The 15,829-nt window shown below is 44.8% G+C and overlaps 1 protein-coding gene across 1 annotated transcript; it reads right to left on the minus strand.

Moving 5' to 3' along the window:
- Positions 1–961: 961 nt before the first annotated feature.
- LOC117369152 (melanin-concentrating hormone receptor 1-like) lies at positions 962–14,353 on the minus strand. Its single transcript, XM_033963232.1, has 2 exons — positions 14,253–14,353; positions 962–1,998 (listed from the first exon to the last, which is right to left on the minus strand). Exons 1-2 carry the CDS (start codon positions 14,296–14,298, stop codon positions 962–964), a joined length of 1,083 nt encoding a protein of 360 aa, XP_033819123.1. The 5' UTR covers positions 14,299–14,353.
- Between the last annotated feature and the right edge of the window lie 1,476 nt (positions 14,354–15,829).

Here is a 15,829-nt window from a genome sequence, read left to right on the forward strand (position 1 = left end):
TCCCGCGGTTATCCGCGGGGACGGGAACAGTGATGAATTTTGTCACCATGTCATTCTCTTTTAAGGATGTCTCATTGCTCTCCATCCAGAACCAAAACCTTCTCCATTATCACAGAGACTCTCCTCCAGAATTAATCTCAGGGGTATCCCAAAGTCATAAAATAAATCAGTTTTATTTCTATGACCTTGATGTTCTCGTACGTGCAAGGGGCGGTAGCAGTCTTTGTGATGAAATAGACATTAATTGAGGTAGTTGCTACGGAGAATAAAAGTCACAGACTCGAGTGGCCACATTCATCCATGAAAGTCACGAATACCAGCAGGTTTATATCTAATCATGCAATAAAACAGTGAATACATGTTAGTGAAAACTGCCTGCTCACTGTTCTAATCAAGCCCATATTATTACCCTCACTCCAAAAACGTGTAGGCAGACTCCTGACAAGTTTTTATGTCAGCGTCAAAAGATACCATTTGTCCAGTCTCCGTATTTTAGAAGTCAGAATCATCATAAGTGTATAATCCAGTCTCTGGAAGTCAGTTGTTTCTCCTTTGCTTTTTTGAACTATTTGTATAATCTGAAAGAAAGCAAAGCCCCAACCTGGCACTGTAGCAACAAGTGACAGGATCCGTTGTCTTCTCGTCTGGGAAAAATGCATGCTTTTGCCCTAATTAACATTTCCCTTCAACAGAAAGGTACACGTTCCCACTTAAAGCTGGCTACTTAGTGTTCTTAATTAGCAAAGCTAACGTTCGAATGAACTGTGTACAGTTCAGTTTGACGAAAGATTCAAGAATGGCCTTAAGCCCCTCAACCTTCATTAATGAGGTCCCAGTCAACCTTTGTCAGCAAACACAGAATCCCATATTTTAATGAGCTTCTGGTGAGAAACCTTTAACGCAAGTAAGCGATTTAATTTAAGAATTTAGTAGATGAAAATTCAGCCTTTTTAAAAATGCTTCAAGGAACTGAGACAGACAACGAGATATAATTATCTATGTTATGAGAATACATTATACTAAAGGATGTTTCTTGAGTTGGTCCAGAACAGATTTTGACAGACGGGCTGGCTTCACCTGCGACATGTCTCGCACTTCTGACCTGCTGTCCTGGGCACACTGCCTTTACCAAATGTCTTTTGAAGGTGTCACTTAAGAGGATATAGATCAGAGGGTTGATACAGCTGTTTGCGTAGCCCAGACTGATTGCCACGTTGTAGGCATAGAGGAACGTGACCGTGGGTTGGGTAATTTTAAGATGGACCAACTGCAAGAAATAATAGGGTGCCCAGCAAAAGAAAAATGCCAAGCAGATGGTCACAGATGTTCGGGTAATCTTCCTCGTTCTAGCCCTGATGTTTCTTTGGGGAAGGGGAACCACCACACAAGAAATGTGCTTTTGGATTTTAATATAAACTATACAGATTATAAGAAAAGGAATGACAAAGGCAAGAAAAAATTGGTAGAGTGTGTACCAGTAGATGTCAATGGAAAGATTGGGGAGGATGATGCCACAGCCAGCGTTGCCATCGGACAGCTCAATCAACTGGGTGTACATGACCACCGGGATGATGGTGATCAGAGACAAAAGGCACAACATTAAAATCACCACCCCAGCGGCACACGGAGTCCTCACATATGAAGATCGAATGGGGTGAACCGTTGCCAAGTAGCGGTCGACGGACATCGCTGTGAGTATATATGTGCTGGCAAATTGGCTGTTGGCATCCAGCGCTGTAATGAAGGTGCACATGGCGGCTCCAAAGTGCCAAATCCCATTACCTAAGAGCTGGTGAATAAGGAAGGGCATCCCCAGTAGAAAGAGCAGATCTGTCGCAGAGAGACTGACGATGAAAATGTCGGCTATGTTATGGCTCCCCTTGGGCTTCTTGTTAATGGTGTAGATCACGATGCAGTTCCCAATGATGCCCAGCAGGCAAATGATGCCAAAGATGACAGGAAGCACCGTGCTGCTCCTCTCGTTCCTCTCCTGGACATCTGTAAGGTAGAAGTAGAGAGTAAGAAACCTTAATATCCCTTCAGAAGCTCATCCCGCACACCTTTTAGACATTAACGCCCAAATTCTATAAAATTGGACACCCAATTTACAGAATAAGGTTGGTTGTGCATGTAACTTCATTTAATAATTGGTTGCTAATTGGAGTTAATTAGAAACAACTGGCAGTTGTGCAAGCGACTATTCTAGAAGCTGAAAACGCAATCTCCGTGGGAATGATCACGCGAGATGAGCCAGGACGAAAAATAGCCAAGACTTTATTCTATTGTTAAAAGTCAACACCTCTGTGATTGCGTTCGATTGAACATGGACCAACACGGATCATGTTTTGGCTTCTAAGTCTTCCTCAGGAGTCCAATTGTGTATCAATCAATAAAAAAGTCAACATTTGCTTTTGGGTCCTTTCACTCCTTGGAAAGTAAAATACCTCTGTAGGCGTGATTCTGACACCTACATATTTTCTTTTAAAAGCTTTATTTTTTTCATTTTTAACAGTTATCAACTTAATTTGGGTCTCAATAGGTGCCTACCATTTATACCATTTATAGAATTTGGATCTATGTCATTAAGTGCCAAAGTTAAGTGTGTGAACACTTAAAGCAGCCTTTTAAGTTACAGGGAAATACTTTTAAATCCAATAGGAGGAAATATTTTTTTTCACTCAGAGAATACTTAAGTTCTGGAATGCGTTGCCAGGGGTTGTGGTAAGAGCGGATAGCGTAGCTGGTTTTAAGAAAGGCTTGGACAATTTCCTGGGGGAAAAATCCATAGTCTGTTATTAAGACATGGGGAAGTCACTGCTTGCCCTGGATCCATAGCATGGAATGTTGCTACTCTGGGGATTCTTGAATCTTGCTATCTTTGGGGATTCTTTATGGAATGTTGCTCCTATTTGGGGTTCCGGAATCTTGTTAATCTTTGGGGATTCTGCATGGAATGTTGCACCTACTTGGGGTTTTGGAATCTTGCTAATCTTTGAGATTCATCAGTGACGCGGCAGAGAGAAGGCCCCGGCAGGGAAGTCCACGAAGCAGCCCGTTCAGAGCGCTACTGCTGTTTTAGAGGCTTCGGAGAGGAGGTATGTCAGGCTCACAGTGGGAGGGTCGGTGGGGTTCCATTGCACAGAGGGATGGGAGGGAGGGATAGAAAGATGCTGCAGAGGGAAGGCCCATTCAGAGCACTGCTGCTCTTTTTTGGAGACCTTGGAGCTGCTGCACAAGGGGGATGGGTGAGAGGCGAGGAAAGATGCTGCACGGGGTAGGGCGGGGGGGGGGGAGAGAAAGGAAAGAGGAAGAATTGGGGTGAAGGAGAGGAAGGGAGAGATGATTGGCAAATCGGGCAGCACTAGTGTCGGGGGTAGATCTTAACTAAGGCTTATTTTGGGGGTAGGGCTTATATTAGGACCATCTTTACAAATCATGCTAGGGCTTATTTTCGGGGTAGGTCTTATTTTTGGGGAAACACAGTACTTATCATTTCTGTAGCGCTGCTAGACATGTGTAGCTCTATCCCTTTATGTTTTCAGAATGTAAGCCACCCCGAAGGTCTGTCCAATGGGCGGGATAGAAACTTGACGCCTCAAGTCAAAAAGGCGCTCCCTCAACAGCTCTGGCAGCAAGGGCCACGTCAGAAGATACATGGAACCGACAGAAGGGGGCATCCAGCTTTAGCCTCCTATCCTCTTCACCATAATGATAAACACAGCCACGGTAAAGGTTGGGCAGCATCTTAGTCAGCGGGCGCCATATTGCTTCTCCCTTTAAATGGGCAAACAGAGAAGACCATTTTGCATAGAAAGGTAGCCCAGCAGTCTGGCTCGTTAAGAGCCCTGCTGTTTTCTAAGCTGCATAGGTACAGCAAGGACCCTTCACCAGTTCACTGCTTAGATCTGTTTGTCTCACTCGAGCGAACAATACATCTCCGGAAGTGTGGAATTTAGGCAGGTGTGACCAGAAACACATTACACTTCTCCATCCCTATTTGCGGGGTTAGGGGCAGAGTTATTTACGAATAACTTTTGGGCCGGCTCTGACCCACCCCCGGACCTTACCTGGTGGTCTAGCGGTGATGTGGGGCAGGAGCAATCTTCCTACGCTCCTACCGTGCTGTGAGTTCCCGTGGTCTCACAAGACTACAACAGGAACTCCCAATGTAGTCTTGTGAGACCACAGGAACTCACAGCACGGCTCTGCACAGGGCAGGAGCGTAGGAAGATCACCCCTGCCCTGCGTCACTGCTAGACTACCCGGTAAGGTCCCTGCTCCTGGGGCGGCTGCTCGCCTCCGATCACCTCCTCTTCCTCTAATTGCCCCTCTCCGCCTCTGATCGCCTCCTCCTTTGATTGCCTCTCTACTCGCTCCAATCCAAGTCCCGGGGCCATTTTTTTTCGATGCGGGATGCCAACGGGCGATTCTCAGAGGGGGGGCCTGGGGAAAAAATTGTGAATAATTTAAACCGCGAACGTTGACACCTCGAATAGGGAGGGGGAAGTGTAACTCCATCCAGCACTGAGGAAAATGATGCTTTGTTTGGGAAAATGAATCTTGACTTTGCATCTCATGGCCAGTGACGGCTACAGGGAGGAAGGTCATCTCTGCAAGATATTTCCTTTTAAATCTGTGCAATTAAGACCTGTTCTCTGCCTCTCTTACTTTGTTCAGTTTTGTGTCCAAAGCACCCGATCATTAGTTTAACGAGGCTGCCGCTGAGACACAGAATCTCACCAGAGCAGTAATTACACTCCATCAGAGAACATTCTTCCTTCTCCACCTCATAGGATCAATAAAAGTTCTTTTCTCTGGGTGATACTTGTTATTTTTGTGGCCTGAGATGTATGCAAGGGCTCTGCAGAGAACACGGGTTATTCAGATGTATTCTTTTCATGTGTGCTGCTGGATTTACTAATTGAAAAGAGGGGCTTGGGATATAGAGAATACAGAAACAGCCCTTGGTGATTTGCATCGGTTAAGATTTTGCAGGGTGGAGGGATAACAGAGCATTTGGTTTCTGGAAGACCTGATCTGTTATATACTGGTTTTCTTAGTATAGACAGTTCAATAAGTTGGCAAAGTATTCTGGGATTTGTAGTCCAAATTTAAAAAAATTTTGTTGATACAACATTTTTAAAAAGGCCAAGATGACTTCAATTGGGAGTCTGAAATCTCAGGACTGAGCTTTAATGGGCATCAGGGTAACATAAAGCCAATTTTTAGAAAGTTCAATAAGTTGGCAAAGTATTCTGGGATTTGTAGTCCAAATTTAAAAAAATTTTGTCGATACAACATTTTTAAAAAGGCCAAGATGACTTCAATTGGGAGTCTGAAATCTCAGGACTGAGCTTTAATGGGCATCAGGGTAACATAAAGCCAATTTTTAGAAAGTTCAATAAGTTGGCAAAGTATTCTGGGATTTGTAGTCCAAATTTAAAAAAATTTTGTCGATACAACATTTTTAAAAAGGCCAAGATGACTTCAATTGGGAGTCTGAAATCTCAGGACTGAGCTTTAATGGGCATCAGGGTAACATAAAGCCAATTTTTAGAAAGTTCAATAAGTTGGCAAAGTATTCTGGGATTTGTAGTCCAAATTTAAAAAAATTTTGTCGATACAACATTTTTAAAAAGGCCAAGATGACTTCAATTGGGAGTCTGAAATCTCAGGACTGAGCTTTAATGGGCATCAGGGTAACATAAAGCCAATTTTTAGAAAGTTCAATAAGTTGGCAAAGTATTCTGGGATTTGTAGTCCAAATTTAAAAAAAATTGTCGATACATTTTTTAAAAAGGCCAAGATGACTTCAATTGGGAGTCTGAAATCTCAGGACTGAGCTTTAATGGGCATCAGGGTAACATAAAGCCAATTTTTAGAAAGTTCAATAAGTTGGCAAAGTATTCTGGGATTTGTAGTCCAAATTTTAAAAAAATTTGTCGATACATTTTTTTAAAAGGCCAAGATGACTTCAATTGAGAGTCTGAAATCTCAGGACTGAGCTTTAATGGTAATCAGGATAGCATAAAGCCAATTTTTACTTACAACTGGGCTTATCTGGTTGCTATTTTGATATAAGAGATCTTCAAAAAGTTTATGCAATTTAATTTTTTTAAACACTATTAACACACACACACTCCTTTTTACAAAGCTGTGTTAGGCTTTTTTATCACTGGCCGCGGCAGCATTAGTTCTGACGCTCTTAGGAATTGTATGAGCATCAGAGCTAATACCGCCACAGCTGGTGATAAAAAAAAAAAAGCCTCACATGGCTTCGTAAAAGGAGCCCTAAATATCTCAAACACAAATTACATCACTTTTTCCCAGCATCCTACCTTCTAAATGGGTGACGGGACTAAATCGCGCGAGACAACGGCGCGCCGAAAACTGAGCGCAGACAACTGAGCGCAAGGTTGACGGCGCGCCGAAGAACACTATTTTAAAGGGCTCCGACGCGGGGTGTTGGTGGGGAACCCCCCCACTTTACTTAACAGACATTCTGCTGGCGTTGTGGGGGGTTTGGGGGGTTGTAACCCCCACATTATACTTAAAACTGAACTTTTTCCCTAAAAAACAGGCAAAAAGTTTCGGTTTCAAGTATAATGAGGGGGGTTACAACCCCCCATAACGCCAGCGCAATGTCTGTTAAGTAAAATAGGGGGGTTCTCCACCAACACCCCCCGTCGGAACCCTTTAAAATAGTGCTTTTCTTCGGCGCGCCGTCAACCTTGCACTCAGTTGTCTGCGCTCAGTTGTCGGCGTGCCGTTGTCTCGCACGATTTTGTCTATGAACCTCTAAATGCCATCAGAAAAGAATGTTTTTTGTTGAGCGATAAAACATGACCGTGCGGAAAATGTTGGAAGAGCCCTCGTAATAAAGTGACTAATGACAGACAGGCTGATCTTATGTATAAGGTGCTACCAGACATACGCAGCATTGTACATTAAACAAACAAAAAAAGAGCCCCTGCTTGAAAGCTATTTCTGTTTCCCTCTTTACATTTTGCCTTTTCTAAAACAAATTGTCGTTCCACCCCCGCTGTTCATATGTACCTGTTAGTATACGTACTTGTATTGTCTAAAAAGCCGTCCAATATCTCTCTTCACTTATCTCCCCTTATCTTCCCCCACCCCAATGATCCCCGTTCATCGGGCAAGCCCCTCTTACCTGTACCCTTCTCTTCCACTGCCAACTCCAGACTCCGTCCCTTCTTTCTTGCGGCGCCGTATGCCTGGAACAGGCTGCCTGAATCGATTCGTCGTACTCCATCCCTGGCAGCGTTCAAATCCAAGCTAAAGGCCCACTTTTTTGAAACTGCCTTCAACTCTTAACTCCCACTCACTGCTGTCAGATACCTAGACCCACTGTATCATTTCCTCTACCGTAATCACCCCAACCCTGAGATGTCCCGTCTGTCTGTCCACATTAGATTGGAAGCAGGGTCTGTCTATTGTATGTTAAATGTGCAGCGCTGCGCAAGCCTTTCGACGCTATAGACTTTATTATACAAACTACACTGTCCCTCAACTTTCAAATCATTTACGCTTCCAAACTTTGAGGCCTTATTATTTTGTATTGCCTCACTCAGTACCTCCTATCTTTCTTCTGAACCCTGACCAGCATTCTCGGTTAAGAAATTAATATCCACACCTTTTTGATATAGCTTTCAATCCTTAACCCCACTCCTCTGCCCTCCAACCCAGTCAGCTGATTAACCGTTCCCGTTAACTGTATCCATGACATCATGTTTGTCTTGTCTGGTTAGATTGTAAGCTCTTTCGAGCAGGGACTGCCTTTTTCGTGACTCTGTACAGCACTGCATATGTCTGGTAACGCTACAGAAATAATTAATAGTAGTAGTGTGAAGAGTTTCAGTCTTTGGGAAGCAGAGCTGAGATTGTGATGTCATAATGCCTCGTTCCACCAATAAGAGCCAACCTCAGCAGTGATGTCACAATGGCTTGATTGTCCTGGACTCCCCTCTGCCCTCCAACCCAGCCAGCTCATTAACCCTTCCCCTTAACTGTATCCATGACATCCTGTTTGTTTAGATTGTAAGCTCTTTGGAGCAGGGACTGTCTTCTTTGTGACTCTGTACAGCACTGCATGTGTCTGGGAACGCTATAGAAATAATTAATAGTAGTAGTGTGAAGAGTTTCAGTCTTTGGGAAGCAGAGCTGAGATTGTGATGTCATAATGCCTCGTTCCACCAATAAGAGCCAGTAGTAATAATAGTAATAGTAGTAATAATTTTTAAGTTGTTTCACTTTTTATGTTCTTATAAAAAAATTTTCTTGTACTTCGCTTAGAAACACTTGATAAACGATCAGTTCAAATTTTAATAAAACTTCAAACTTAAACTTGAAAGAGCTTACAATGTAATTATGGCAAACGGGACAAAAAGGGCGAATCTACGCTCGTTGATCAGGTAGGGAATTACAAAGGGAATGATGGGATGAACAGAGTAGTGGGCCATTGAGGGGATGACAGATATCCATTTCTGATTCTACCCCATCACACCTATGAACTTGTAATTCCTACAGTTCTTGGAGAAATTTGGAGGTTGATATTCAAAACAATGTAAGCAGCTAGAAATGGCTCATGGCTAGTTCAATTGTTGGTGCGGGGGAGCTCCCTTTATAGACTAGCTTGTAGGGCCGATGCTCGCAACTAAAATAGGGCACCGGAACTTACGCCTACTGAAACCAGGTGTAAATGTTGGTCCGAAAGTTGGGTGTGCATTAGAGAATGACACGGGGACAAAGTTTGTCCCTGTCCCGTCCCTGCAGGTTCCAACTCGGTCTCCATCCCCCCCGAGCTCTGTCTCCGGTCCCCACGGACTCTGTCCTCATTTGAACAAGCCTCAAAACACTTATGATTTTATATTTAAATCTTTTTACTAAAGTATAAAAAGGGACAATATTCTGTACAACTGTTTAGAAATCACAAATAGAGCCTTCCATTTTGATCTGGTTTTGGTACAACCTTCCCAAAGATTCATTTGCCTATGTTTTTACATCATCTGGGAAGGTAACTGGATCGTCTTTCAGACATGGACATAGAAGAGAACCTAAACTGTGCAGTGGATGAACACACTTGTTAACTACACCGGTCTTTATACATGGAATATATCTAGTCTGGGCTTCTAGGATGGTATTTTTGAAGAACATCCACACCTCATGTAAATTTTTGATGTAAGTTTATTTTTTTTTTACCTTTCTCCTTACAAGGTTGTGAGTTCAATTCCTACTGCAGCTCCTTGTAACTCTGGGTAAGTCAGGGGAAAATTTTATAAGAAGCGCCCAAAAGTTAGGCGCTGATATAGGCAACGTTCAGCGCGATTCAAATACAATTGGATGCTGTTTAGTGAATTGCACTGAGTGGCACCTATTTTAGAGGCACCCAACAAATAGGCCAGCTCTAGGCACAACTAAAATGTAGGCGGCCATGTGAGCGCCTAAGCACGCTTAAGAGCAGCGATTCTGTAACAAGGTGCCTAACATGCATAGCGCCTATTTTTTTGACGGCCGCTAAATTTTTAGAGGCACCTTGTTACAGAATCGCTCTTTCTTGATAAGCGCCTACGCTTTGATTAGTGCTGACTAAAAAGCTTAATTGGGCTTGGGCCTTAATACTTCATTGCCCCAAGTACAAAAATAAGTACCTAAACTATATAAACCACTACAAAGAGACCTGAACAAACTGAGCGAGTGGGCAGAAAGATGGCAGATGAGCTTCAATGTAGAGAAATGTAAAGTCTTGCATATAGGGAAAGGTAACCCGATGTACAGCTATACGATGGGAGGGAGGGTACTGGGGGAAGGCAACCTAGAAAAAGACTTGGGGGTGCTGGTGGATAAAACAATGAAGCCGGCGGCGCAATGTGCAGCGGCTTCAAAGAAAGCGAACAGAATGTTGGGCATTATCGTTTCACTACTAGAACGAAGGAAGTCATCCTACCACTGTATTGAGCGATGGTGTGCTCGCATCTGGAGTACTGCGTCCAATACTGGTCGTCGTACCTTAAGAAGGATATGGCGATACTCGAGAGGGTCCAGAGAAGAGCGACTAGGATGATAAAGGGCATGGAAAACCTTTCGTATGCTGAGAGGCTGGAGAAGCTGGGGCTCTTTACCCTGGAAAAGTGGAGACTTAGAGGGGACATGATAGAGACTTATAAAATCATGAAAGGCATAGAGAAGGTGGAGAGGGACAGATTATTCAGACTAGTGGGGACAACAAAAACAAGAGGGCACTCAGAAAAACTGAAAGGAGACAGATTCAAAATGAATGCTAGGAAGTTCTTCTTCACTCAGAGGGTGGTGGACACCTGGAATGCGCTCCCAGAAGAGGTGATAGGACAGAGTACGATATTGGGTTTCAAAAAGGGTTTGGATGATTTCCTGAAGGAGAAGGACATTGAAGGGTACAGATAGAGGGTAACTCTACAGGATACTAAATGAATAAGGAATACACGATTTAGGTAAAGGATCACTTACAGGTCATGGACCTGGGGGGCCGCCGCGGGAGCAGACGATGGACCCCTGGTCTGACCCGGCAGAGGCAATGCTTATGTTCTTTTGATTGAAAGTGATATATCAAGTCGCATCTCCTTTTCCCTAACAGGAGTAAGAAAATGTCCAACCACTGAACTGTAACCGCAGTGCAACCTACCCTGGCATCAGTTGAATTGTGGAATTTGAATTAAACTTCCCCAGTAGTCCTGTGCGTAGCTCCCACTTCCTCGAGTTTTTATGAAAATTTGATTCTATCGCTTATCAAATTTCTAAGCGAGTTTACAAATAAAATGTAAAGGGAAAAAATAAAAACGCCACTAACAATGCAAATATCAGAAAAAGAAGATAAAACATCTTTAACCACATGGCGTACTTACAATTGTACAGACTAGACTAGACTAACAAGAAACGATAGGTAGATGGGGAGGAAATGCAACTGAAAATAGGACAGAAAAACACTGAAGGAAAGAAGGGTAAACGCTGCTCATTGATGTGAGAAGGAATGAAAAAGGATTAGATATTAAAAGCTTCTTAGAAGGCCTTCGAGCAGGGAGAGTGTTCCTATCTTCATGTTGGCTATTGGTTCTACATATCACAACAGAGAGGGACAAGGAGGGGGGCTGTCCGCCGGCTCCCCCCTCTTCCTCTTCCCCCTCCTCCCCCTCATCATGTGTGTGCCTCCCCTCCCCTTCCCCATATCTCTGGTTGTTCACTGCTCCTCGTGACCCCAGCAGCTGTCCCACTGACATCACTTCCAGGTCCATGCGTAGGAAGTGATGTCAGAGGGAGAGCACGCTGAAGTTGTTACTCGCGGTGGTGAACAACTAGAGGGAAAGGGAAGGGGCCCACATGCGCGGCAGGGGGATAGGGGAAGTAGGGGGGCAGGGGATGGGCGCCTCCACTCTGGGCATGTCTCAAATCCAGGGTTCAAATCATGCACAGAAGATACAACAATTTATCAAGAAAAGCAATGTCATCTTGTAACGATGGTTCAGGTGACATCCAAACTGGGTGTGGGAGGGGGTTAGTGGGGAGTGGGGGGGGTCATACCTTAATTCAGTGGTCCCCAACCCTGTCCTGGAGGACCACCAAGCCAGTCGGGTTTTCAGGATGGCCCTAATGAATATACGTAAGAGAAATCTGCTTATTATGGAGGTGCCAGGCATGCTAATCTGCTCCATGCATATTCATTAGGGCTATCATGAAAACCCGACTGGCCTGGTGGTGGTCCTCCAGGGTTGGGAACCACTGCCTTAATTCATCTAGCTAGGTACTTGGGACCTGGGTTGGCCACTGTTGGGAATAGAATCCTGTGCTTGATGGACCTTCGGTCTGTCCCAGTATGGCAGCTCTTATGTTCTTATAAGAGCCAAGTATAGGACAATCCAGCTGAGCTATTGGTGGAATGAGGCATTATGACATCACAATCTCAGCTCTGGAATGTTGCTACTCTGGGTTTCTGGCAGGTACTTGGGACCTGAGTTGACCTATGTTGGAAACCGGATCCTGGGCTTGATGGACCTTCAGGCTCTCCTAGTATGGCAACTCTTATGTTCTTATGTGAGCCAATATAGGATAATCAAGCCATTGTGACATCATTGTTGAGGTCGGCTCTTAGGTACTGGAATATTGCTACTCTTTGGGTTTCTGCCAGGTACTTGGGACCTGGGTTGGCCACTGTTGGAAACAGGATACTGGGCTTGATGAACCTTCAGTCTGTCCAAGCATGGCAGCTCTTATGTTCTCATGAGCCAAGTATAGAACAATGAAGCCATTGTGACATCACTGATGAGGTTGGCTGTTAGGCATTGGTGGAATGAGGTATTATGACATCACAATCTCAGCTCTGGAATGTTGCTACTCTTTGGGTTTCTGCCAGGTAGTTGGGACTTGGGTTGGCCACTGTTGGAAACAGGATCCTGGGCTTGATGGACCTTTGATCTGTCCCTGTATGGCCATTCTTATGCTCTGGTCAGTTTGTGGTAGTCAGATGCTTCTAAAACAGGTCTATGAACATCTAGGTTCCATTCAGGATGTCTTCAGAAAGGTTTGATTATCTCTGCAGGATGTCCACATTAAGCATGCCCATAACATGCCTCTTAGCACGCACCCTACAACTCTGGAAGCAAAGTGGGAGGAATGTCTCACCGGGTTTTGAGTATTGGCATTGGACGTCCTGGTGATTAGGTTGACCTTAGGTGGGTTTCTGTTTTGGACTTTAGTTTTTTGATTATGAGCCCCTTGGTCTATTCTATTTTTTTTTACATTATTGTGATGTAATTAGATATCATTTCATAATCCTCACATAGCACACGAGCTCAAGATATTAGGTTACATATCACCCGTTGTATTTGAAAATGGAACCGTAGCAATGAATATTTAGCTGTCAGATTCAGGGTGCCTTGGCAAAGAGTATGTTGCTGGATTTTTAAAATTACTATTATTATCAGGTATTATTATCTGCACATTGCTTTACTGTGTCATCACAAGGTAAATGAACTAGACTAGATGTTTGTTCAATGTTCCCACTGATGTGCCAGAATCAAATTGATGTGAATGTTCAGTCTTATGGTCTGGTTTTTCTTTTACTTAATTCAGTTTTCTAATAATAATAATGGGGTGCCCCAAGCAGAGATAATTGCCCCCCTGTACACACACAAATACAGATTGCCCCAACACACACACACACACATCTACAGCCCCAGCACACCACAGGAGCAACACAAGCAGCAACCATGGCAGCTTCAAACACAGGCACATACAGGCAGTGGCGGTGCACACACTCACTCACTGCTAGATGTATGCAGCGCTGTAAAACATTCAAGAGAGTACCTGCTCGATAGAGCTTACAATCTAATCAAACAGTTTCAGGGGCATGGGCGCTTTAGAAAGCGAGTAGGGGTTAGGAGTTCAGAGCAGCCTTGAAAAACTGGCCTTTTAGCCTGGATTTGAATACTGCCAGAGACGGAGCTTGACGTGCTGTTCCAGGCATACGCCGCAGCAAGATAGAAGGGACGGAGTCTGGGGATGGCAGGAGAGGAGAAGGGTACAGCTAAGAGAGACGGAGCTCCCGGGGAGGAGTATAGGGAGAGCTACGAGAGGAGAGATATTGAGGCGAAGCGGAGAGAACGCACTTGTAAGTCAATAAGAGGAGTTTCAACCGTATGCGGAAAAACACACACACACCACAAGTCAGATACAGCATGCATCTCCCTCACACGTGCACACAGACACACTGCAGCAGCACCCAACAGGAGGAATGCAAGCAGCAGCCATGCAAGCTTCCCTCCTCTCTCTCAAGTTTTCAGGACTCTGCATGCACTGCCTCCTTCTATGCAAATGCATCTCTTGTGGCTATCCTGAAAGGGACTTTATGCCCTGCCTTTCTGTGGTTCCAATTCAAGGAGTTTACACAGCATATGCAGGCAGTGAAGGGTTTAGCTAGGTGGCCCCACGAGTACAGCACAAGCAGTGGCTCACTGAGCAGTAAAAGGTTCCTTCACACCAGACACAAAACACACACACACACTTTGCTGCCTCCAAATCCCTGGGTCAGATTGTCTGTAATAAGCAGCTCTTCTGAGCTGAGTCCAACCACTGCACGGACACGGTAGATGAGAGCAGAGAAAGGACTAAATGCCCCGCCACCTGCAACCCCTCTGCCCAGCGTCTCCCACAGCGCTGTACTGAAACCCAGAGCAAGATCGGCTGCGATTTCTAACGAGGTTTACCTGGTGCAGGTAAGGCTGTGCAATTGGAAACGCCGGAGAAGTCCATCCCGGACTGGGCCGGGGATCCGAGCTCTGAGGAAGAGGAGGGAAGAAGCTTCGGGTCCTTCGCAGTCCCGGTCCAGAGCGGCCACCCGGATCCGGAGGTGTTTGTACGCGCAGAAATAAGAGAGCTCCGCGTAGTGTGACGGGGGTGGATCTATGTGGAGCAGAACTGCAGCGTCCGCTCCCTACCCACTGCTCTCGCGCACCTGGGAAAAGTCAGCTCTTCCGCTGTCATGCGATACGTTTTCTATTTCTCTCCAAAAAGCAGGGCTTCCTCCTACCTTCACAGCGCCAGCAAGAGGGTTAATATAAAACAGTCCCTCCCCCCCTCCCCATAAGAGACACACACAGCACACCACCACCATTCAAAACACACCTCCATGCCAAACGCACTCAAACCTTCACATACACAGTCACCCAACACAACCTCCACCCTATACTCCCTCAGGAGCCTCATGGTTAGCAAAGTAACCTAAGAACTTGGAGAACTGGGGCTCAATTCAGTTTCTGGTGACTGAGCAAGCCACTTAACCCTCCATTGGCTGTATATAAAATGTAAACTGCTTTTGGTTGTAACCACAGAAAGGTGGTATATCAAGCCCCACTCCCTTTACCACAAACACACATTCACCCACCATTCACAAATTCAATCCCTACCCAACCCAAACTCTCATCCGCCTATGCAACCCACACAACACAAAACCCACCCCAAATTTATCACTCTTAACCCCCCTCCCAAAACACACACACACACACCTTGCCCACCCATATGTCTACTCGTTCCCAACAAACACAATCGAACCATTCAACACACAGCTCTACACCCAACACCAGTAGTATGGCTGATTGACTGTCCACTCACCAAATTCACCCAAACTCAGTCCTCAAGATTCTCAACCAGGTAGGACTACTTAATTCTGATACTATTTATAATTTCTATAGCACTGAAAGGCATATGCAGCGCTGTACCTTTAACATTCAATAGGCGGCCCCTGCTCAGAAGAGCTTACAATCTAATTTCGACAGATACACAGGGCACTTCGGGGTTGGGGAGTTTCTGGTAGAAGGAATGGGTAAAGGTAACAGATGGTGAATGAGTCAAGAGTTGAAAGTGGGCTTGGATTTGAAGACTGCTAGATGCGGAGCATGAGAGAGGTAAGAAAAAACTATAGAAGTAACAGATTCAAGTAGATTTTATTTATGGATCAAATCTTTATGCTACGCTTTCCTTAGTCCACTCAAGGCAAGTTACAAATCAATATTGATTAATTTGGAGGCTCCCAGGGTTCAAGCTTTATAGTCTTGGTTTCCCTTTCAGTGGGTGGCTAGGCCGCCTTCAGTACCTGGGCATCCATCTCACATCAGACCCGGCCCATAATTGAAAATTCAAAGCAATGTAACCAGGCAGGAAAGGGTCCTGGCCAGTTAAATCATTAGGGCTCTTCAGCTTAGAAAAGAGATAGCTGAGAAGGATATGAAGGAGGTGCACAGAATCCTAAATGGTGTAGAACAGGGAAAAGTGAATCGACCTACTA

This window comes from Geotrypetes seraphini, chromosome 11 (genome assembly GCF_902459505.1).
Source record: "Geotrypetes seraphini chromosome 11, aGeoSer1.1, whole genome shotgun sequence".
Classification (NCBI taxonomy): Eukaryota; Metazoa; Chordata; class Amphibia; order Gymnophiona; family Dermophiidae; genus Geotrypetes; species Geotrypetes seraphini.

Coding starts and splice junctions, on each gene's coding strand:
- LOC117369152 (XM_033963232.1), bottom strand. CDS start 14,298: ATGGACTTCTCCGGCGTTTCCAATTGCACAGCCTTACCTGCACCAG. Junction 1,999..14,252: donor CACAGCCTTACCTGCACCAG/GTAAACCTCGTT, acceptor TCTACCTTACAG/ATGTCCAGGAGAGGAACGAG.